General features: G+C 35.8%; 1 protein-coding gene across 1 annotated transcript in view; it reads left to right on the plus strand.

Annotated features, from left to right (window-relative positions):
- Window positions 1-26939, plus strand: part of LOC149795855 (uncharacterized) — a 119354-nt gene that overhangs the window by 56006 nt on the left and 36409 nt on the right. The window contains exon 8 of the mRNA XM_089963868.1: window positions 13059-14187. Coding sequence (XP_089819994.1) covers window positions 13059-14187 — 1129 coding nt within the window. The remainder of the gene's footprint in view (window positions 1-13058; window positions 14188-26939) is intronic.

Below are 26939 nucleotides of genomic sequence, written 5' to 3' on the forward strand. Positions count from 1 at the left end.
AAGAGAGACTTGTGGGAGTTTGTAAGGTTGTGAAGTGTGTCCGACACCTGTATGTGGAGCCGCAAGAGGCTGATACGAGGTATATAGGGACACTGATAACTGAAACTCGACAAGTCTGATACTGAGGATGCCATGATAACAAACATCAGCCGATACTCCATACATGCACCTTAGGAAGTGGGTATAAAGTATATATGGGCATAATAGTTGAGTACATTTAAGTACTGACACAAATTGGGGTTCAAAAGCAAAATTGTGAATGCCTGAAACTTGGCAATGGCACAAACGAAGTGAAGGAAGCGCTGTGACTATGGGACAGTGTGACTGTAACGAAGACCCCCCCAATTTAAAGTAAATGTAAGGATATATACGGATAATAATGATTGCAAAAGCATGAAATAAGGTTGGAATTGCATGATAAGCCTGTTGTGCATAAATGTAGAAATGTTAGATATATGTATTAGATAGCCAGTTTGGAATTCACATGTCCACTAATAGATGCTACAGTAAAGAAATTAATATTGCATTTATTGACACAAGCGTGAACCAACTAGTGAAGCACACATTGTGACATCTGTCTCTGTGCAAAGTTAATTATGTCTGGGTGCACATGAATATATCTACAATATGTATTAGAGGACCATCGACCTTAGGTTTGGATAAGATGGTCTGGAATTCCAGCCTTAGCTGTACTGGTAGCCGCCCCTATGCGGAAGGAGTGCCCATTATAACGATGTGAATCATGACCTAACCTGGACAAAACGTTCTTAATGGTAGTGATAAAGAAAGTTCTACTTAAAGCGTGACCATTGTCCATGAGAAACAGAGGATCAGAATACAGTGGAATTTCTTCATCACACGGTATGGGCATATAAGGACATCACTGTTCATAGCATAAATACTGATATCCACCCCTTGACGGAAAACATCAGTCTTAGATGCCCTGAGATTCAGAATGAATAGGCGCTTATCTGTATGAAATATTATGTCCGACAGACACAGATTGTTTGTTGCAGAAAAATGGGTTCCATGAATAGTAAATTCTCCACACCTCAAAAAGGCATAAAAAGCAAGTGCACAGGCAATCTGTAGTAAGAGTTTGGTGTACTCACTCAGTCCATAGTGTTGCAAACACTGCCATATGTCACACAATATATCATATGTAAACGGAAGTCGTTTTTGTCTGTAGTCACATTGCACCTTTCTGACTCCTTCCAATATATTCTGTAATCTAATTAAAGAGCTACTATTAGCTAATGGTGTGTGAACACCAAGATGTAAATATGAATGCTGAATACCGGCTAGATAAAGTTTTATAGTTTGATACGGCAGGTGTAGCATCTGCTTACAATGTGCAACAAAGTAAATCAAGGTGTCCTCATTCACAATGGGGGGCAAACTAGATCCTGAAGGTTTGGAATCCTGTTGAATACGCACATCTGGTGCTCGTGGTCAAAGATGAATCCCACAAGAAATTTATGGTAGGCTCTAGGTGAGCAGTAGTTTTGCTGGAGGAGGGCACTTGCATGGTTGTTGTGGGCGCGAGCTGCCGGAATCGTGTAATCTGTAAATGAGATAAAGCATCAGCTAAGGCATTTTTCTTCCCTGGTATATGTTCAGCATATATGACAACGCCATTAGTAACAGCTGTCAAAGTCAGATGGCGCATTAGTTTCATAATGTCAGGACTCTTAGATCTGCCTTTTTATTATTGCAACTGTAGTCTCATTGTCACAGTCGGAGAGTATTTCTTTTGCTGCCATTCCTGACCCCACAACACTGCTACCACCACTATGGGATACAATTCACAGAAGGCTATAGACAGTTTATGGCCCGCTAAAGGACATAGCTCATCTGGCCATGAATTTGCAAACCAGCAACCTCTCAAATAACCCCCAAAACCAAACAGATCCCGAAGCATCTGTGTAAAGTTCCATATCTGTAGAATCAGAGATACTATCATCATAAAATAGAGAAATCCCATTCCACTGATTGAGAAACCACTTCACATTTGTAAATCTTTCTTGCATTCTCTGGAAATATGTATGTGATGATGTAGCTTCCTAACAGACGTTGATACCTACAATAAATAAGAGACAAATGACCTGCCAGTGGGACATTTACACGACAGGCAAAATTCAAGTGTCCCAGGAGACTTAAGAGTTCCTTTTAGTTATGGATTTTGTCTGGAGAAATTGAGTCAGAAGGTTTCTAATTCTATCTATTTTTTCCTCTGGTAATTTTGCTTGCATGTTTAATATATCCACCAGCACTCCTAAATATTCCAAACATGTGGTAGGACCAAGAGTTTTATGAGATTAACAAGTGGGATTCCCAAACGAGAAAAAAACATTGTCATGATGGCCATGTGGTGTGGGTGATCAATTGTAAGGAAGTCGTCCAACAAGTAAAGCAAATTGTCAATGCCATACTTATTCATTGCAATCCAACTATTAGGTTGTGACAGCTTGGTGAAAATCTTTGGTGAAAACCGAGAACCAAGCACTACACGTACATAGAAATAATGCTGATTGTTCTATTTAATTCCATGATAGGGCCACAGACAAGGGTGGATGGGGATGATTTTAAAAGCATCGCAAATGTCAAATTTACATAATCGTGCCCGTCTACCTGCCTTTTTAATTGTCTTTATGGCATCATCAACCTTGACATATTTCAAGGAATATTCCTGCTTGTCACTCACGCTAATAAGGCTTCAGTTTTCTTGCTTATTATGTGGGGCTGAAAAATCAACAAATAGTCTCTTTTTCCTAGAGTATTTACCCTCAACGATGCCTATTGGATCGACACGGTAAATGGGGTATGGTGAAGAATCAAAAGGTCCTATCAGAAATCCCTTTTGTTTCTCCCGTTCTATAATGTCTTGAACTGTGTGTGGCTGAGTTCTAGCAGACATTAAATGTTTACATTCAAAGGTTGCTGAAGGTTCTCTATGAATACCAGTATGAGAAACCTCACTCAAGCCATTACATCTGTAACCAAATCAACATCAGGATGAGCTCTGAGCTCTTGAAGAAGCACATCAACATTTATAGGGGTGGTGGCAGTTGTAGGCATGGAAAAAACATAATTTTCTTGTATCTTATCTAGCATCACACCAGGAACATAATAGAGTCAGTCCTTATTATTTTCTTTAGCATGACTTAAAGTTTTAATGGGGTTCTCGTTCTTGATTTTCAGATTACATGTGGCTTGAGGGTGGATGTTTTTGCACAATTTACATACATGTACTAAACTGCAGTTAGGCTTGCTACAAAAGTTCTCATTGAAATTGTTACATATTTGTTTCCCATTGAACAGAATTATGGGACGGCCACGCCGATCCATTGGAGTATGACTAAGTTGATTAGCTGAGTTGAAATTCAAATATTTGGTAGTTCCCTTAGATTCTTGAGTATTCAAAGGCATTGTTAGGTTAGCTGGACAGAATCCACTTGAATACAGAGTACTGTTGCAAAAAATGAATGCAAACCTCCATCTTTCTACCAGAGAAAATAGCTAGAAACAACTCGGTATCCATGGAAGACCAATCTACAACAACATTGTGTTGCAGTAAATACTGGGCAGCCTTGCATGAAAATGCATTATGATACTCATAAAAACCAGTTCCATTATATTTCTGATGCAGTTCATCAATAAAGTCAGCATAAGAATCTAATTCAGGCCTCCTAATCGGATAAACCTCACACAGAATGTTTTTGTATTTAGAGAAGGCCTTACGAAATTCAGAAATAGTTAATGTGCCTGCCAAACGTGAGTCATTCCCTTTCACTACAATTTGATTGCCTCCCTGGTCAATAATTTTAGTCTCTGAGAAAGAGTCCATTCCCGGTATCCCAGTAGGGCAAGATTAATGTACTTACCATTGAGTATATCCTTGCGTATATTGGTGGCCACAATGTCCACCGGCGGGAGTTTGTCAACAGGTACAGCATAATGCAATGTTTGGGAGAATCTCGTGTTGTCATCCCCGCACCTAGCAAGGGCCGATTGGAGGTTAAAGCCACTATGTGATTGACATGTATCTTCAGCAGCCGGATCCCTTGAAGAATGTGAAGCTGTTGTAGATGTTGTGGAGAATTGTGTCATTGCGACGACAGATGCTTGTAATATGGCTAACTGTTGCTTGACAGCTGCCATGTCCGACATGTGATCACGTGGTGTATCAGCTGCTTGCATGTCACGTGACGATGCTGATGAAGACACATGAAGCATCCCTCTGGTCATGTGATGATACTCTTGAACACAAAAGAAAAATCACCCGTCTACTGTACATTATCTCTGTACAGTTGAAGATGCTTCTTTCCAATTGAAACGGAGACCTTAATGTTCATCTCAGCTAACTTTGTAACCAATTTTGATGTAGTCCAATTTTTTGGAAAGTATGCCCAAGTTGAATTTGTCACAGTGACGGTGCTTTGGTTAAGTTCTGTATTGCGAACGCTGGTCAAATGATTAACAGTTCGTCTTGATCTACGAGAAGCCATTGCGAGTTAAATAAACATATGATTCCCAAAAGACGGAAAGTAACATGTAGTATAGGTAAACAGAAGAAGGATTGTATCTTCTTTCTGTGTATAACTTTTTAAGTTAAATGCAGCGTCGACACTGAAAAGTACACATCTCCTCAGGCATCCCAGTTGCTGACTGAATGCCTCATACAACAATGTTTCATCACGTGCACCAGCTCGGTCGTCTGATTGGTTCTACATGAAAATATCTAAATTTAGTTACTAGCTTATTAATGTACTGGCTGCACTGACCTCATGTCTGGCAGTTGCTGTTGTTGTTGTAGGGTTTAACGCCATTTTTCAGCACAAAATAGGCTATACATAGCAGCCAGTATAACTACTGGAGGAAGAACCCTGGAAAACCCCGGGAAGAACCACCGACCCATGAGAAGCTACTGGCAGGCTTTATCACGTACCCACGCTAGCTGAGCCTGAGACTTGAACTCACGCAGACAAAGGTGAGATGGCAGTGATCCGTAACGGTGAGCGCTTTAGACCACTCGGCCACTTGGGGCCCCCATGTCTGGCAGAGTAACCATAGTATACAAAGAGGGGCCCACCAAAAGGCCAGAGAATAATGCACTGTTACTCAAACTATATTTAATCAATTAAATTACAATTTACAGAGTGATAAAATATCCTTTAAAAGTAAATGGAAAACAAGTTTGGAGTTATACGTACCAAGATACATTCTTACTACCAAAGAAAACCATTGTGACCTACATTTATAATTTGCTTATATCCGTAAATATTTATGCACATAGTCACATAAAATAATGCTGATACTATAGACATCTGACCTGACTCAGAAGGACCCTTCTGACCAATGCAGACGGAAGTAGGAAAACATTCTTATTCAGTGGTAAACATGTCATGCTAATGAATATGCATTTTATATTGTGATTGGTTACTCTCAACAGGTTATCTGTAGAATGTAAATGAATAAATAATGGAAGCCAGTGAGCTGTCACAGTGCTTTCCATGTGAGGTTTATCTGTTATGGCGAATCAACGTCATTATTGATGCATGAAATATGATTACAATATTGGCTTTCACCTACTTTCACCTAGTAAAATCCGACTGAGTGAAGAATCACAAAAAAGAACACGAATCTCTGGATTTTATCGGCTGATTATTGTACCTCTACTTTGATATTCTATAAAAGAATGTTCATGTGATTGTTTTGTCTTGTATGCCCTGTCACAGATTACTTATGTATGTATCTGTGTATATATATATGGTTATATGTTGCTAATGTAAAGAGAAAATTGTAGCAACAAACGAAACACTTGAGTAGGTACCAACATTTCATTGTTAAGTTCTCTTGAGTCTGCATATTTCTGCACGATCATTGACAATGGCTTCTGGAGGCTATTAAAGTGTCCTGTAGAGATAAAGATTTGTATCCATGAATAATATGATGCTCCTTTGTCAACATTTTAATGGAGTTGTTATGATTCCACTATGATGGATGCAACGAGATCGATTGGTGAGTGAATATAACATTCATACTATTTAGTTGCTGATTTACTTAAAAGAGGTTGTTGCCTTTATCGTGTCATAGTCAGCTGTGTGTATATGATGTTCTTTAAATATAAATTATGTTAACTAGCTGGGTTCTGTAAAGGGATACATCATACAGGTCATGTAGGCGTTTTTTTACCGACTATTTCCGCAAGAGTGTCATTGTGTAAAATTTGATTACATACTTTTAAGTGACAATTATTCTCTTTATTTCACACCTTGATCATTTCGTCTAGGAGAGGGCCTAGAAGTTTATGTATTACATGTCTACTTTAAATATATATTTTAACTTTTCATTATTGGGGTCTATGTTGAAAACATCGTGCAGTTTATACTTTATATTGTAAGAATACTGCGTGAGTTGTGTCACATTGGGGAGTTTCTTCTTCATGTTCAACTTGTACAGATTCTCTAATTCAGATGTTAGTATTTCTTGGTAGATGGTATTATTCATGGACTTAACTAAGAACCACTCTCGTCGGGAAGCTTTTGAATCAGTTGGAAATGCTATCTTGTCTATGCTCTATTGACATCAGTTTTTTATAGAAAGTTATTCAATTTATGAGTTCAGTATGTTAATAAGTTTATAAAACAGTTTATAAATATTTAATGCAGTCTATAATTTATAAAATTCATAGTGCTTCCTAGCAAGTGTTGTTTGAGCTTGTCGGACACTGTCTTATTCACACGTAACATGTCATATGCCAAAGTATTTAAATTCTATCCATCTAAACTCCTTCAAGTCATTTGTCATCTGAAAAGCTGCATTTAAGCCCGAGTCAAAGTACAGTTCCTCTGAGATAGTAACCTTCAACTGAAGTAAAAGTCTCTGAATAGCAAATGTCATATACTTGTATGTCGGATCTGGTTTTGATGCACTTTACTAAGCATCCAGATCTGTATAAAAATATCACATAAAAAAATTTAAGAAAAATACATTTGTATGTCAGTGTTAGTGAATAAAGTGTGGCCATGACATTGTTATCAGTTTCTGTCCCTAACATTCGTACACTTGGAAAGAGCTGACTTTCTGAAATTTGAAGATCTGAAAGGATGAAATTGTTTCTCACTTTGTCCTTTTGACTGTAACAAGATAATCAGGTGGGATTTTTGGATTCACAACATAACACTTTTGACGATGATATAAATACAATGTTTAATAATGGATGACTTGAATGAGCAACTAATTATGAAAATGTGCGTGTATATATATCCAAATATTGGATTTAATTAACACAAGAGTGCACAGACTTAATGATGAAAAATACAAATAAATTAATTTAGTAAATACAAAGGCAAGTGATGAATGGTTCACAATGATTTGACAATGAAACGATGGATATAGTTTACTCAGGTAGTAAACGATGTAAAATTTTACTCGCATAGCAAAATGCATTCATTCGGGTAGCAAAATTGTTGTGATAAAAAAAAGAGGGACAGATATACAACTTATCTTTACAGTCCCGAAAGATACACTGGGTTTTACGAACCCCAACATTAGCCCACGGCTAACAAAGTACATGTACGGAGATGCACTCTGTCATCAGTACACCATTTCAGCTCCACAGCTGCTACAGTCAAGCTACACAGCTGATATAGACTCCAGACACTTGGAACACTCCGAACATTAGACCCTCCGGACATTAGACACTCCGGATACCCCAGACATTTAGACACTCTGGTCATTCCAGACACAGACACACTCACACTCTGGTCACTCCAGACACAGACACTCTGGTCACATTCAGAGACACTCCGGTCACAGACAGCTTAAAATATATCCAATACCGTGTACTATACATGACATGGGCATAATAACGTAATGACGTTATACATGGTAAGTTATATAGATTACATTATCAGCACAATTACAAAATGACAGGTTCAAAAATCTAATCCTGCTTGATAAAAATACTATATTAAACAGTTCTCAAAAAAATGTAGCTTTACATTACTAATACAAATCCCTTGCTAAGTCGAAAATGAGAATGAAATATGTGCATTATACTGCGTAAACCAAAGCTACATAGCAAACATACAAAAAAAACGTGGTAATACAGTAGTTATAACTTATAGACTAGAAATTAATAAACTTACATACATCTACAGCTGAAGATGTCCAAATCCTTGAAGCTTTTGTTGACACCTCTTAGCCTCATCCCAACACATCTGGTTGGTTAAGACTTAGAAGTGACACCCTGTTTTCCAAAAGGTTTTGTGTTATGTGTATCCCTGTCCACCCATTATTGTGCTGTAAATGTTATTGTCTCAAAAAATAATAAAATTATATAGTAGAATTTTGCAGGGTTGCTTTGTTTTGTTTTGTTCATCATATCATTTGAGTTTTAATTATCCCATAGAAGTTTGGAAAGATATACTCCCTTCCCTTTGCCTGAGCTGGCAGTGGGCCTGGTTCCTATCCTTCTTCACTTTAAACTGGTAAACTACTTAGTCTCAGGATATTTTCCTTCCCTGTTCCCTCTATGTTTGTTACTTTGCGTAGTGACTCTGCCAGAGTCGTTTTGTCCATTGTGTTGTGCTATAAGTGTATGTGTTTTTTTTTTTTGTCTCATTTGTTTGTATGGACGGCTCTATTTATGTCATTATATATGGCTTCTTCCTTATCTAATTCTGTCTTTCTTTTTTGAAGAATTTTTTATACCGAAATAAAATAAAATAAGGTGTCTATCTGCTTTGTATTTCTTGTATTATGAGTGCATGTTTGCGTTACGGTTGTTTGGGAAGTATTTATTCTTTATGCCTTGGCATAATAAAGTCTGATTTTGTTTATGATCTTAGCAATTAAAGTTAACTGAGATTTTCCATCATACAAACGTGATGGAAATCATCCTTGAGTAGTTGTATATTTTTTCACTGTGGCTGGAACTTTTTCATGTATAGTTTGTGTTGTATGATACCTTGGTATCACACAGAATATTTATTAGATATGTTTATTTGTATTATTGCGTCTTAAAATTTGTTATTAGTTTAAGGTATAGCTAGAGCCCTCCTTCAGTCCTTTCATTGGAGTGCACATTTATAATGGCATGAACTGTGGATTGCCCTGTAGCTGTTTATGTTGTTAAAGTCTTTATTATTGTAGTCATAGTTTTGTGAGATGATAGCTAGGATGCTTTCTTTTGTTTTAAAATAAAAATTACTCCTCTGGGTTCTTTTAGGATAGATCATATTTATGGCTTTTCTCTTGGAGTATTGACTGGTGCTCTCGTGCTAGCTCATCTTAAAGATTGCTTTGCCAGTATTATGAGTAATTCATATTTATTTATATAAATGTGACTAGCTTTTCACAAAAGCTTTTCCAAAGTCCCATACATTTTGTCTTCTTATTTCCATTGCATGCTTTGTGAAATCTATTATTTTAGTATACAGTGCCTTATCTGTTATTAGAGTATTTAAGAAAAGATATCATGAGCATGTATGTGTTTCTAACAGATAATGGAATTTAGTATTTTAATACTAAACATGTTAAAATAAACAGTAATTATTGCTATCTTCATATAATGTACATTGTTATACTCTCCTTAAGAGGGCCTCTAGGGAGAATAGTCCTTGACTAATGAGTCACCCTCTATAAATAAAGCATTATTATTATTATTATTATTGTTTGTATATAATAAACTTGATCTTCACATCTTGTCATATTATGTTGTATTATAAGTTCGTTTAGTTTCCTATTGTATTGTTTATTAATTGCACATGCGCATAAGATATTGAAATAGTTATTTGGATTGATAATGTTAAATTGGTCATTCTTCATTTGGATGCATCTTCTCATCATCAGTCACTATTTATGAAATGTTTTCTTGATTTTTACTATTTAAAGTAATGTCAATTCTGTCAAATTTAAAAGATAATTCTCAATTAAAAATTAAATATTAGAAGAGTTGTATATATTTTCAATCCCGAGTTTGTTTAGTTGGTTCATGTTTTATATTATAGTCTAAACCATTTATTTATTGTTTTCTTGATTTTTACTATTTAAAGTAATGTATTTTATTAATTCCAATTCTGCCAAATTTGAAAGATAATTCTCAATTAAAAATGAAATATTAGAAGAAGTGTATATATTTTCAGGCCCGAGTTTGTTTAGTTGATTCATGTTTTATATTATATTCTAAACTATTTATTAATCGTTTTGATTTTTATCCAGATCTGAAATTAATATAATCTTTTTGCATTATGACGATAGCATTGAGTTTATCTTCTATATAGTTGATAATTTTGGGTTTTATGTCATGGATTTCTTGTAAGCATATTATATCGTATTTTGTTTGCATATCTAGTTAGGTGTTTGGCTTTCTTAAAATCTAAGCCATTTACATTGCATGATAGTATTTTTAATTTTTTATTTTCCATTTCTGATAAATGTTTGTTTTTTCTGTTTATTAAGTGTTTTTCTGATTTTTACTATTTAAAGTAGTGCATTTGCTTAATGATTATAATTGTTGTTGTTGTTTTTGTTGGTTGTGTTATTGTTGTTCTGTTTGGATTGTTTCGGGTTTTGGTTTGGACTTAGTTTTCTTGATCCTTCTTGTTCTGTTTGATTCTTGGGATTCAGTTGTGGTTTTTGTTGTTTCTGTGCTGTGTACTTATGAACCATTTCACGTGTTGTCTTGGTTGTTTCTTTATCTAGTGTCTCTTGTTGAGATTGATCTAGTAGTGGTAATAGCATTTGTGGTTCTTCAGTCATTTCTTTAATGATTTCCTCGATTTTCTATGTAGTAGGTGTGTCTGTTGGTCTTGTTATTGTTGTGTGGTGGTGAATTTGCTTTTCATTTGTTTTTTGTTTTTTTCTCTTGCAAGTCATATTTGCTTCTGTGTCAGTTGTTGGTGCATTGTTTCCATGTCTGTTGTTTGTGGTGTTTGTTTATCATATGTTGCTTCATCATCTATGTCACTTTGTGTTGGTGTTTGTTCTTATAGTGTAGTATTGTGTTATTGTTCTTGTTCTTCTTGTGTGCTGTTTTGTGTAGGTGTTCTTTGCTCCTGAATTTGCTCTGTTTGAATTGGAGTTGTAATTTGCTGCATTGTTTGTTGTGCAATGTGGCTCGGTCCTGCTGTTACCCGAGTGTATGTTTGGTTTTGTCTATTTTGTGACTGAGTTTCTACTTCTAATTCTACTTCAAAATCTTGTGGTCTTTTATTTTTGTTGTTACATTTCCATCTGCCGTGTCCTATGGTGCTGCATCCACCACATGGATGTGACATGTGGCAGTTGTAAAACCAAGTTTGTATTGGCAATCCATAGATTTTGCAGAATTCTGGTACTTTTGTGAGAATCTTGAATGTTAATTATGATGACTGTCTTCCCTGTGCATACTCCTGGGGTTACTTTATAAGTATCATACCTTGCATTTTGTACCTTAATCCCTGTTCTTTTTTCAAACCCTTCTTGAAATATTTCTAGAGGTATTTCTGTATGAAATTCGGATACACAGACATCAAATTTCCTGTGAATTAATTTGGTAATAGGTGAGGGTGAAGTCACCCTAGCTACCCTCTCACCTATGAGTATGTTACCCATTGATAACAGTTTTTCCTTGTTTTGGGGATAAACAAGAAATTTCCCTCTGCCAATACTTGAAAAAGTGTCCATATTTTGCGCACTTATTCCTCGTGCAGCTAGTGCTGCAATTATTTCTACAGCACTCTGGTCTTTCCTGTGCTGGAATTTCTGAGAAGTCCAAGGCTTGTGCCCACGGATCACGGTAAGCCTTGAAAAGCTTCCCTTGTTCTATCTCTTCCTCATCAGTTTTAAAGTATTTTTTTAGGAAGGCCTCACCGTTCACATTCGGCGTGGCATTGGTAGCCATTTTGTTTTTTTGCTAAGTAGCTCTCAAAACAGCTTTTGTATGTATATAACAAAAAAAAACCAAAATAGAACATATGTCTACAGTAATATCAGTGTTGTTTTTTTTTGTAATGTCAGCAATTAAATTATTGTATGCGTGGTTGCGATAGTTTAAAGAAAACTAACCTTATGCTTGAGCTGTAATTCGGTAGTGTTCAATCCTTGAAGAAGACTGCCCGCTGACAAGACTATTTTGTATTGTAAAGAAATGTACATACGGTGAAGTATTTATACACAGACAGTCTGTGCAATGTAGGCATTCGGTTCGTCCCATCGAGAGAAATTTGCACATGCGATTAATTATTACTCTACTATTGTTCTGTGTGCCATTTAGTTTTATTTGAAACAAAGCTGCAACAAAATGTATTGTTATTGCATTAAATTTATTTTAAAAAAAAGTAAGATGTAAGTTTATAATAACATGAATCTGACATGCTTTTGCAGTTACATGTATTTAAATATCATTACTATCAAACATAAAACTGTTGCAAAAGCTTTACACACACCCACACACACATGCATGCACACAAAATCACATTTATTTTGTTTATGACTTTTAAAGCCTGCAAATAGATTATGATTTAAAATGTATGTGACCACAGTGATTCAGATGATTTGCTGTGAAAATCTGTGATGGAGAATTCACGGCAAATCAAATTAAAAGTTAGTCTCATTCATCTTTCATTTACTCACTCTTTCAGAATTTCTCGGATTTGATTCAAAATCATGGTCTTCATTGTTAAGCAATAAATCAAATGCATATTGTTTTATGATCCTTTACTCATATCCAGCTAACTTTCCTTGTTGATCAAATTTGTTATCAAGAAATTTTCTCCGGATCTACAAATTGTTTAGTTTCTGGTCTAAAGTTTAACTTTTCTTCCTGACAGAGGGATATTTCTTGTGGCATAGTTTACAGCTTGATCATATATTGAGCAGCCATTGAGGATTAGAATGAAGCCATTATCTTGAATTCATTTAGAACTTAGAAAGTAGCATTGTATCCTAAATTAAAACTGGAGGATTTATTCAGTTTTTATGAATTCCTAAACTTTATAGAAGAGGCATCCAACACCATTATCATTAATTTACAAATTATAATTCAAAACTTTTTTTGTGATTTACTTCAGGATTTAGATTTGCATGCCCCTGTCAGCTTAGTGGAGCGACCGGAAAATAAAGGTCGAAAGGAAACACTGTTTACTAACTTTAAAGAAATAAGTCGAGTTGTAGTCACTACAAAAAGTAATAGTACGGTAACTCCTCACCAGATGAATATTACAAAGCACTATTTAGAATCAAGCATTCCAGATGAGGAGTTCTGGGACCACAGAACTTCATTAAACAATGTGTCTGAAGTGGAATTCAAAGCAATGCAGATTATTGAAAATGGGTTTAAAAAGGAGGAAGGTGTACATATTTCATGGGATGGAAATTCTGTTGTAATATGTGGATCACTAACATTAACTCTTTATGTCAAACAACGTTTAATCAGAATATTAGAGGCTCTTCGAAACAAACAATCAGAGGAGATTTTTCTAGATGAAGAGGAAAAGAAAATTGTTCAAGCTGTCATAGGTGAAGTGCAGTCTAAGGACACAATATGTTTCTATGATGAGAAGACCGGTCAGGTGGTTGTCTACAGTGACAAACAGGATGATATCAGAAAATTTAAACATAAGCTAAGACTTAAAACTGGAAAAGTGAAGGAGAGTGGAAGAAGTAAGCAAAGATTTCCAGAAAATTCTCCATTGTTGGAAGAATGTCAGGAAAATTTGAATTCATTGCAAAAGTCAAAAGATATTCGACAGGAATTGTGTTCATCTAATAATGCATCTGATGTAGAAGTATTTTACACCAAAGAAAATATTAAAGTAGCTGTATACAAGGCAGATATTCTCAGTCTTCCTGTTGATTGTATTGTGAATGCTGCTAATGACACCCTGCAGCATGGAGGTGGGATTGCCAAGGTAATAGCAGATGCTGCAGGCCCTGAACTGATACTGCAAGGAAATGCAACAATCAGGGAAACAAAGAATAGAAAGATTCCAGTAGGTTGTCAAGTAACCACAACTGCAGGTAGACTTCCATACAAATGTGTTATTCACACAGTGGGACCATGCTGGTCAGATTATCAACCTCATAATCTAAAAAAGGTAAAGGAGTGTGAAAAAGACTTGTATGCAGCCATCTACGGATGTTTCCTTGAAGCTGAAAAGTATGGCATTTCTTCAGTTGCACTACCTGCAGTTAGTTCAGGTAATTTTTCTTGCATTCTTTATTGTACATTTGATCACACTATCAGTAATTTAAGATTTTTAAGCTGAGCAGGTCATTAGATTTAGACACCATATTTGATGGTCTTCAATTCACAAATTATTGTTTGTTGTTAAATCTGTTAAACTGTGCTGTTTAAATCTTTAGATTGCCCCATAAATCCGTTTGACCAAGTTTGATGGACAGCATCAAAATCCATCTGCTCTGGAAATATGACAATTGTTTTTTAAAAGAAGAAGATGAAACAAGCTTTTCAATCGTAATCTATTAAAAAAAAAACTCCTATGAATTGGGACTACATTTTCTTAAAGCCTTAAGGTAAGATAATCTCTGTTAACTTCTTTTCACATATTTCGGAACTAATTTAGAGTCATTTTTGCAGAGATTGCATAATTTAAAAATGTCAAATTACATCAGTTTTCTAGAAGATACTGTTGCCGTAACATTTTCTAAACTTTGAATGACTTCAAACAACTCCTCAAAGAATTAATTTATGGACTATTTTAATAAGTGTTGAAGAGGATGGTGCTGGTGTAGACATTTTTCAAGTCAGATTACTTGACCTTATGATATTTCCAGGTCAGTTTTTATTTTGGCCAGATTTAGCTTCTTGTTTTAATTCCTATTCTCTGTTTTACACTGTGGGATAGAATTTAAACTCAAGTTTTCATTATACTATGGAAGTGCACAAGGAATTTGTACTTAAAGCTCTAACCATAAGAAAGCATCTGTCATTTTGAAATTACATTACATTAATCTTAAACGAAGCAAGCTGAATTCAGTGGAGAAAGAAAAAACAAAAATAATTGCAGAAGTAATTACGTCCAAAGACTGCTATCTTCACAGCAATTTATTTCAACTTTATAATTTAAGAGATGTATGAAGTCAGTTGCACTTTTTGCAGGCCCTTCCTTCTGTGGTAGAAAATAGTGCCTATTTTCCATTTAAGGGTATGGTCAGCAATAAGCTACATGTAAGATCAAAGTTATCACCAATATACATTGTTTGAAAATGATAACTCAATTTTTTAAGGCAACAGCAGAAATTTAAAACCAAACTTAAGTAAATGATCTAGAATAATAATTATCAGAACGAAATTTCATTAGATTTTCTTTAATCAATAATGCCTTTTTCATTTGAGTTAGACATTATATTGGTTTCAGATTGCAAAATATATCAGGATGATTCTTTGGGTCTCTGTAATCAACTGTGAAATGCTACTTTCATTTCGGATGGCTAATAGCTAGGTGAAAAGAGCAGAAGATAGCATCAATGTTCACAGTTTACTATGACATGCTCCTATATCACTTACGTTAATGTTCAAATATTGTGTTGTCTGAAGATGCAGTAATGTGTGAGGTGAGCAACATGAACCTTTGTGATATCTAGTTTGTAAAATAACCAATGTGTTCATTGTTTACAACATAATAAGAGGCTGAAACTGTTTATGTGTTGTTGTTCATGAAAATTTAAATTAGGTCCTGCTTCATTAACATTGTACTTCTATTTTCAATATAATCCTGACATTGCTAAACTTCCAACAAGCCAGTTACTATTTACATACCTATAAACTTTATAGGCATTAGTGTCTGGTTTATCAAAGTTATTGTGGAGGTATTGTGGTCTTTGAGGGAGTGAGAGTCATAGTGCTTGACCTAGGTAAGTAACATGTCATAATAAATAATACTAAAGTATAATAATTCCAATTTTCATAAATGAAATGGATTTTCTGCAATACGATCTGGAATTTTTACACATCGATAGATTTTGGGACTATTTTCACTTTTTTACTCTTTGCAATATAAATAAAAATCGCAGACATATCACTATGAAATGACTGTTTCATCTTTTAAATTTTTTATTCAGCAAATAAATATAAATTATACCCTTTTTATACTTTTTCAAATATTCTTTCATTGAAATGCATAGTTACAATTTGGTGTTCGTCTGCTACATAGTCACGCAAAATGGCCGATTATGGTGATTTTGCAATTTTCTGCAGAGTTTATTTCACAATTAGATGACAAGGAGTTATAAGAAATAATACAGCGATTGAAGCAGATGAAGATGGATTTTACGATAATGTGATGGATGTTACAAACGCTGAAAATGAAACAGAACAACAGATTAATAAATTCCCTCACACCCCATGACCTCAGTCACCCTAGCCATATACACAACAACAACAATACTAGCATGGGAACTGGGCCAGTAAATTTTGAGGCTGCTGAGGGATATAAATCAACATGAGAGAAATTATCTGAGGAGGGCTTGAAAGCTATTGAAATAAATCAATACTCAGATGCTACTAAACGAAACACAAAATGGGGCATTGACAATTTCAATGGTAATTTTTAATTTTTTTAATTTTACATTTGTTTGCTTATTTTTTTAAAAAACATGTGTGAATATTGGTGGTATGGTGAATACTACCACTTATACAAAATAAAAAAGAAATATTTTTGAGACCATTATTCAAAGACTGAATAAAGTTTTTAAATGGTAAAACTACAATCTCCACCAGTGTGACTTAACACCATTGAAAAATGTATATAATGATCCATAAAGATGATTGTTTTGCTAATTTAAATTATTTTGGATGTGTGGTCATTAATTTCTTGCAGCACTCGAGCGCTCAAATATGCAACTAAACAAAACACATGGCCCGTTTTGCGAGCAACTCTACATTTAACACCTGCACATTTAATTTCACATTGATAACTGAAAGAGTCTTAATTGTTAAATATTAACGCTGAGGTAAAAGATATAAAATGTTATTCCTGTTTAGGACACACTAAAATTAAAAATGAATGTTATTTTTTTATATGAAAAGAAATGTGCTGACACCACGGATAACCATTGCCTGATGTAAAGTATGAAGTTGCTGAATAAATGTAACTGTGACAGTAGCTACATTTCATGTGACATTAGATCACTAAACAGGTCTTCACAAGCAGTAATGCTGTTGAGAATGATATAAAATGTTCTTCCTGTGTCCAATTTATTTAATTGTTACCTTTATGTTAGTAAGTGATAGCATCATCTTGTTCATATTTCCATGTTTTTCTTTGATAAAATCCATTATGATTTAAGGTTTGATTGGAAATTTAATCTAGCACACTTGTTCAGTCCGTATCACCTGTTATTATATAAGGTCATGGTCATCTGAAGCAGCAGAGAGGGTGAACAGACCATAGAATTCCGACAAAACAAATAAAACAAACAAATAAATCATCTCGTAGAAAGGTCAAGATTTTACAAATGAACTTTTCCTTGAGATGTTTTATTTCTGTAATGGACGATTGTACTAATAAAACCTCAGTTCGAAATAGTATCTGAAAAAATAAAGTACTCTACGTGTTTATTTATTTCTTGTTTATTTTTTTGACGACCAACGTTGGTAGGTACCCTCTCTGCTGCTCCTCTTCTGCTGATATTAATTAAATTATTATGTTATAATAAAATGATACATCCAGAATCTCATACTGCAAGAACAGCTCGAGAACGATTAGAAGCAATTAAAAAATTTCTTCCTGTCAGAGACTCATTCAGAAAAAATCTGCAAGCGCGGCAAGAAGCAAAATTTGAGTTTGAAGAAGACACTAAAAAACTATTTAAACCCGTCACTGCAGCTACTGAACAAGTTACAACTGTCATCAAAGAAGATCTTCTTCCGGTATCAGAAAAAATAGCAAGAAGAACTAAACAGGCAAAGAAGATTTTACGAGACCTTCCAACTGACATAGCTGCAGCTCAACCTCCACCTGTTGGTGAGGAAATACTTGAAGGTATTGGAGAACTTCGTACTGAAGTCGCCGATGTGAGAAAAAAACTTGCATCTAAATCCAAATCAGGAGGAGAAAACTTAGAATTAATTGCAAAATTTAACGAAGGAGTTGTTGAGGAAATTAGAAATATTGAAAGAGAGAAATTACCTGAGATGATATTAGATAATATATCTAATAAATCTAGTATTTTAAAACCCCGTCATGAAAAAACAAGTGATTATAATTTCATTAAATGGATATATCGCGTATATTACAATAAAAAACAAGCTAGAGGTCTAGAATACGAAAGACTTAATGAAGAAGTAAAAAGACTTTATAGAGAGAGACGGGAACAACTAGAACAAGAAGAATTCTCCCAGTATCAGCTTCCTCCACCTCTGCAACAAATAGAACAACAGCAATCTTCTTCGCCGCAACAAAGGTTGAGGTCGGAACTTAAAAGGACTAAAGAGTCACTTAAAAAAACATCCTCCTCGAAGAAAATTCCTTCACCTTTACGTAAAATTTCTGCACCGAAAATGACATTTACACCGACAGATTCACCATCTGGATCACCCCGGGCCACCACTGAAGTACTTACTCCGGTAATGCAACCACCACCTCAAGATGAACCTAAAACAGGACGTGGTTTATGTCCTGATAATATCATCAATGACGTGTCACGGTTAGAAGTTCTCATAGGAGGAAAACGAGCTGGAAATAATTCACCAGAAATAACCAATGAAGCAGCTGATATTTGTCGGCGACTATTTCAAGGTGGCATCATGGATATTGGCGTTTACCGAGAACTTATTGATGAGCTCGTTGATGACTAGTTGTTAGATAAATGGTAAATAAAATAAGATGATTGTGCATGATAATCATCGTAAACCCACACAGGTCAGGGCGGTAAACTCACGATTACCAATCTATAGTGTTATTTACGGAAATGGACTTGGTGATGTCATTCGGGGATTATTCACGAGGATAGCTCCAAAAGTAGCACCTGTTGCAAAACAATTATCGATGAAGGCTATTGATATTGTTCGTGATAAAGCTCCTGGTGCAATTGTCAATGTTGCTGGTAAGGCGTTCTCGGCGATCAAGGAAAGACTAGCACGATTATTGCGACGAAAACAACAATCACCGGTGAAACTGGCAAGTACTGAGGTGATGCCCGCAGACGTAAGTAAAATAATAAATCAGGCTGCAAATCAAAAGCTAGCGGCGATATCTGAAGAAGCAGAAAAAAATATAACAGCAAATTTAATAGCAGGAAGCGGTCTTCGTCGACGATGATCATCATTTGGAAAAATGGTAACTATAATAAAAATGTTCAGGCGCGAATCAGACCCAGTATTTGATATGGAGGCACCTGTCCTTAAGTACGAATCTATACGTGATTATCAATTTTATTCTTATGACGCAAGACTACCAAATCAGCGGGGGAGAATCGAATTACAGGTTCATGATACAAGTAGATATTTCTTGCCCGCTGAGGCGTTTATTGAAGTAGAAGGTAAACTTGTGACGAATGTTGCAGCTGATACGGCATATGCTGCTAATTTGCGTGTTGGTTTTGTCAACAACGGAATTATGGCACTGTTTGATAGCGCCACATACATGATTGATGGAAAAAATATTGAATCAATTCAGAAGGATGTTGATGTTGCTACAACAATAATTGGTCTGGCGAGATATTCTGACGACTTTACAAGATCAGCTGGTCCAACAATGATGTTCGCTAAAGATATCACCGACAACGCTAACCATAATCAGTATACCAAGGTACTCACACCACGGGATACTTCTGTTGCTAATCAGGCAGAAGCTGCCAACCCCGATCGTGAAGCTAGACCAGCTGCTGAATTTGACATCATAAAAGATATTGCCCCGACTTACAACTTAGGGTTTGCAACACGCCAAGCAGCGCTGTCGGGAGGTGATAGAAATTTTTCGTGTGCAATTCCATTATCTCACATCTTTGGATTCTGCAGAAATGTTAGAAAAGTCATCTTTGGAGCTAAACACACAATTGTGCTCGTAAGAAAAGGTGATGATAATGATGCAATCTGGCGAGGTGCTGGTGTTGCTGATGCTGGTAAAGTAAATATATCAAAACTTTCATTGTGGATGCCAGTAATGACTCCATCTATTACTGAGGAACAAAAATTACTATCTTTTATGGATCAAGGCGGTAAATCATTGCTATCATGGTTAACAGTAACCACAGATGCTGCTCAAAGCAATATTAATGGTTTATTTACATGGCATATAGCATCACAACAGGGTGTTTCTGCACCACGACATATTTTTATTGCATTGCAAAATATTAACCGGATAAATGATCAACAACAATCACATATGATATTTGATAACCTTGGAGTTAGTGAAGTATCCTTACGGATAAATGGACATCAAGAACCATCCGAGGATATATTGTTAAATTTTGATCAAAATCATGTAGCGCGCGCATATCATCGTTTGATGTCATTTATGGGACGTGATCAAAATATAGATACCGGTTTGCAAATATCACAACTAGATTTTAAAAATTTTTACCCGATTTATTATTTTTCACTAGAACATCTTGATTTATCCAAACAATCTGTTGTTGATATACACTTTTGAGCTCATGTTACTAACCCACCAGCTGGTGGTGCCTTTTACAGAGCGATCGCGGTCATACTTAGCGACAAGGCCATGTTACTTGAAGGTGGTAGTGGTCGAATGAGGGTCGTTGATGCACCGGTGGAAAATCTTTAATCGTGTTATTTAGAAAAATATTATTTATATAAAAATGTCGTATGGTCATGTTAATGTTACTCTGACCCCGGGTCAGGTAAAAAAGCTTCAATCAAAAACCGCCAACAAATGCGGAACTAAAATATCACTAAAACGAGATCAGATTAGTGGTGGTCCAAACAAATTATCGTTGACAAATAATCAGATTAAACATTTCAATAAAGCCCTAGAATCAAAAACTGGAGTTCAATTCCATCTCTCCCCGAGCGCCATCAAAGACATGGTTAAAACGGGTGGTATATTCCCACTAGTTGCGGCCATTCCGGCATTAATAGCTGCAGCTGCTCCAGCCGTAGCAAAAGCGGCCGCGTTAGGTGCTGTTGGAACAGCTGCTGGAATGGCACTAAAGAAGGCAACAGGGCGAGGATACAAAAAAAAGGGACGCGGCTTAAGATTACCGGGATCTCGTTGGGGGAGAGGCCTAAGGCTTCCAGGATCACTTCGTTAGACGTTCCAGCATCAAATTTTGATTTACTTAATGCCGCTAAAAAATTAAAAATATCCGCCTTTAGAGGTGTTTTTATGCGAGATCAATTACCGAAACAACCAAACAAACTAGAAACAGGTATTATTAATCTTGACAAACGTTCCGGACCCGGTACTCATTGGGTATCATACGCGGTTGACCCGCGTGGAATTGTTTATTTTGATTCGTACGGGTTAGCTCCACCTGTTGAATTTATCAAGTATGTCGCACCACTCCACGCAACAACTAGAGGTTCCAAAGTTTGGTATTCAACGCTACCCACACAAACAATGACAGATCCGCCAATATGCGGCCGTGAAGTAATTAATGTACTCGATGCTATATCAAAATCATCCAGGCCGCCACATAAAGTCGTGCACGATTATACAAGCAACCGATTTGTTGCGCGTAAAGCATTTTAAACAACGGATCTTATTATAATGGTTGACATTTACGGAAGATCTTCTACTAGTAAGAAAATAAAATCCGACGTTGATCTGTCAAAGTATGCGACTAAAGATGACCTTGCTGATATTATGAACCTGGCTGGAGTTGACCCAGATGAAGTTGTTATTTTTCAAGATCGATATGGTAAACTAAAAACCAGCAATATCAAATGGAATGATATAGTCCGGCGAGTACTTGGTGCAGTTACGGATAATATTCCCGTGTTTACTGACGGTGGTAGAATCAGAGATTCAAGTATGTCACTTAAAACCATCAGAGATGAAATTGCAAAAAGTGTTGCTAATCGCGTGAGAAACACCGGTGACACAATGACAGGTGAACTTAGCATGAACGGGAACAAAATAGTAGCTGTAACAGCTCCAAAATCTGACAACGACGTCGCAAACAAACTATACGTCGACGACGTGGATGGAAAACTATCCACGCTGCGGGCCGAATATGATGTTCACGTAACCGGTTTTACAAGGCTTCGAAGAAATTTTCAGAAAACCGATGATGCCATAAATAAGTTCTTTGGAACTCCTTCCGTCATTGACATGAAACTCGTTGATATCAAAGGTAACCTAGACACGATCAAACGAACACAGCTAGACATCGTAGCGGAAATTCCTGAGATTATCAATAAAACCAATCTGATTAAAATTCCAGCTGAAATATCTCCCGGGCATATTACAAACATCGTATACACGGTATCATCGGGATTCGCAACATGGTCAAAACAAAATAATACTATCGAATATACCGCAACAACCACTGGCGTGTACAGGCTGTCTGTGTTTAGTGCTGCAAAATTTGAAATATTTACAACGTTTCCATGGCGTCATTCCACCGACAGGTTTTCCGGGGTTGTATCTGTTATATTAAATATCGGATTCAAAGAAATATTTATCCTGGAAGCAGATGATAAGACATTAACCGCAACATCCTTCTGGTGGTGTTTGGAATTTGTAGCTGAAACACCTCAATTGGTTACTGTATAAAAATATATATGGATGGTGCACAATACAGATACAATCAAGCGCGTGAATGGCAGGCGGCGCTAAAAGATCAAGTCGATCAATATACAGTAAAAGTAAAAAAATATCGACGACGATTGGTTATCGTTGATGTGATTGTTTATTCAGTATCCGCTGTTGTTGCTGGAACCGGTGTAATATTATCAGCGTTGACAACGATGGCACCAGTAGCTGTAACTATCTGTATTTCAGCAGCAACAACTATTGCAGGTGTGCTTAATATCATCACAAAAATAATATGTACTTGTACGAACGAAAAATTATCCGATTACAAAATAAAATTACATACAGCGACGGTAGCATACTCGAAATTATCCTCGTTGTTATCAGCGAGTCTCAGTGATGGAATTATATCTGATTTCGAATTTTCAATGATGACCAAAATATACGACGAAGGTATTAAAGATACAAGTATCAATAATGACAGAATTACTCCAGCAGATCGTGACCAACACAACTCCGCCAAAGATAACGATGATCTCGGTAAGTTCAATTAATCCTGAATTTAGTGTTAATTTTCCCACTGCAATTCCAGTAAAAGAAATAGCACTAGCACAATTACGAGTATATTACAGCTGGCCAAATATCAGATCAAAATCATTTAATGGTACACCAGCAAATAATTCGCTTGTATTTGCTAACAAGAACAAACCCGATGGAACACCTGACTGGGTTGTTGTTGGAATACCAACCGGCAGTTACGAGATTGAAGAGATCAGTGAGGAATTTGCGCGTAGAATAAAATCAATAACAGGAAAAGAATCAAAAATATCAATTAATGTTCATGAACCCACCCTGTCCTCGACGATTGAAATAAACTCGCCTGATTATGCCGTTGATATTTATAAATCTTCAATCAGATCCGTGCTAGGATGGCCTGAAATATCACCACCGATAACACCGATACCACCAGAACCAACTCGGGCTGATTTTATCACAGATGAAAGAAAATTTATGATAGTTCCTGAATATAGAGGTAAATATCCGTGGGGCTGGAGGGCCGTTTCCATTTTTACAAGTGCTCCTGATGGTGAAAACATTCCTAGAATAATAAGTAATACACGTAATGTTCATTCAGATACTAGAGCATATCCACTCGTTGATGAAGAATTTATTAAATCATATTCTGATCCTGTTAATTTTGAATTTAAACAATCAATCAACAAACTACGAAATTTCTTTACTGATAGCTACAGCGATGACGTAAAACAAAAAATCATTGAGACGATAAAACATCTAAATCAGGTCATATCAGATATTAGATACGTTAATAAAACTATCATTGTGAACATGGTTAAATACGGTGATGAAAATATTGATAATTATAAAGCTAAACCATGGTTTCTCAATCATTACAAAATAACTGAACAACAATTACCAACATTTGTAATACCGGGGATTGATGCTGGAGAACTAGTAAAATTATTAAACGATCTTATCGACGAAAACTTCCCTAAAATACTCGATGCGTGGAAAAAACTAGCACCATTAGCAGTTGTTCTCAGATATGATAATGATCCACATGGCGGCGGAAGACACGTATCCCCGGGGATCGTTAATATAACACCGACGGTCGCGGTCAATCTGGTTTGTGACGTAATCGATGGCAGCTATCAAATAGATCTCGGAAGATCAAATCAGGCTCAACAAGGATACATCCTGTACACGTTCACACCACAAGTTCCCCCTGGAAATTTAATCGTGCAAGAACCAACTAATCCCGTGTATTTGCGGTGTCACAATAATATGTTAACACGAATAAATTTTAAACTCACAGACCACCTTAATCGCTTGATTGACATACGTGAAGAAGAGCTTGTAATAAATCTGTATGTGAAATCTTAAGGATTTCTGTCCTAAGGACTTCCGTCGTAAGACTTCCGTCGTAAGACTTCCGTCCTAAGGACTTTTGTCGTAGATCTTCATGTAATGGAGGGTTTTTACACGCGAGGATTTTTTAACAGTTAGAAGAACATTTGTAACAGAGATCAGAATCAAATTCGATCAACTTAAAAAAATAAATAAAAAAATATTTTATTATTACTGGCACAAATTTGTGTTTGGTACAAATTAATCGGCCTAGGCAACTAAAAAAGCTGGTCGATGAAAGTAAAAATTAAAATTTCTATCACAAAAAAAAATAGGATTTATTAATTTTCCTGATTTTTACTGAAATTGTACAAATTACTTGATTTTGACTACCAACTACCCCGTCAGAAACATAAAAATGCACGAATTACTTGATTTTGACTACCAACTACCCCCTCAGAAACATAAAAATGCACGAATTACTTGATTTTGACTACCAACTACCCCGTCAAAATCAAGAAAGTTCTAACCTTGTCAAATTGTTCCTAATAAATTTTATTTATTATAAATTAATTTTATTTATTAATAATATTATTTTTACTGAGATTTTTATATTTTTTTACTAAAATACAACGAAATTGCTCAATTTTCCTGATTTTGACTACCAACTACCCCGTCAGAAATCAAGTAATTCGTGCATTTTTCTTGATTTTGACTACCAACTACCCCGTCAGAATCAAGTAATTCGTGCATTTTTCTTGATTTTAGTAAAAAAAAAAAAAATTAATTCAGTAAATAAATAAATTAATTCAGAAATAAATAATTTGTAAAATTAAGAAATTTGTACAATTTTATGTTTTTGATGGGGTAAATGGTAGTCAAAATTAAGAAATTTGTACAATTTTATGTTTTTGATGGGGTAAATGGTACTCAAATTAAGAAATTTGTACAATTTTATGCTTTTGATGGGGTAAATGGTAGTCAAAATTAAGAAATTTGTACAAATTTGTTAAATTTCAGTTAAAAAAAAACAAATTACTAACCCATCAAATTCAGAAATAATATTTCTGATCAAAGATCTCAGTCATCTTCAAAATTACTACTTTGGATCGTTTCACCAGTAACGAAGTTACTTTGGATCGTTTCACGATCTAACATTATTTTTCTTAATAGTCTTATGCGAGTACTAATCGTTTTCTTTGCCTCATACTCGTGGGATAATAACGATTTAATTCTTTCTACGGCGGTAGAGAGAGGAACGAACTCCTTCACATGATCATCTTCTACGGTAGCTAGCGACTGAAACATTGCCGATTGAATCCGTTTCATGAGCCTGTATTCAGATGATAGCGTGTGTGTCCCCATGGTTTTACGTTCTTGTAAAATCTCAAAGTCAGAAACTATTTTTTCAGGATTAAGTTCATCAGATATATTAATTCCATCTTTTTTCAATTTTTTAATAGCGACAATTACATCATTGATATTTTCATGGTTCATTATATAATATATAAATCTTTAAAATAAAAAAAAATATCCCTAGAACACCTATCGAGTGTATTAGCGAGTTCGTCGGGATGTTTCAGGGACAGCACAACCAAGAACTCGTAGCTTGCCACCGCAATCTACCAAGTTCATTAGGCAAATATTCCATCTACGAGAGCCCCTAACCCGCCAAACAACGGTCTAGAGGCCCAAGAGGGAGGACAGCACAATCCTCATTAAACTCGTAGCTTGCCACCGCAATCTACCAAGTTTAGAGGATATACATATAACATATAACTAACTAAGGACGGCACAAGGACAGCACAATCCTCATTAAACTCGTAGCTTGCCACCGCAATCTACCAAGTTTAGAGGATATACATATAACATATAACTAACTAAGGACAGCACAATCCTCATTAAACTCGTAGCTTGCCACCGCAATCTACCAAGTTTAGAGGATATACATATAACTAACTAAGGACGGCACAATCCTCATTAAACTCGTAGCTTGCCACCGCAATCTACCAGGTTTAGAGGATATACATATAACTAACTAAGGACGGCACAAGGACAGCACAGTCCTCATTAAACTCGTAGCTTGCCACCGCAATCTACCAAGTTTAGAGGATATACACATAACATATAACTAACTAAGGACAGCACAAGGACGGCACAATCCTCATTAAACTCGTAGCTTGCCACCGCAATCTACCAAGTTTAGAGGATATACATATAACATATAACTAACTAAGGACAGCACAATCCTCATTAAACTCGTAGCTTGCCACCGCAATCTACCAAGTTTAGAGGATATACATATAACATATAACTAACTAAGGACGGCACAAGGACAGCACAATCCTCATTAAACCCGTAGCTTGCCACCGCAATCTACCAAGTTTAGAGGATATACATATA

The sequence above is a fragment of the Sinohyriopsis cumingii genome, chromosome 7 (assembly GCF_028554795.1).
Source record: "Sinohyriopsis cumingii isolate HCF-2022 chromosome 7, ASM2855479v2, whole genome shotgun sequence".
NCBI classification, from domain to species: domain Eukaryota; kingdom Metazoa; phylum Mollusca; class Bivalvia; order Unionida; family Unionidae; genus Sinohyriopsis; species Sinohyriopsis cumingii.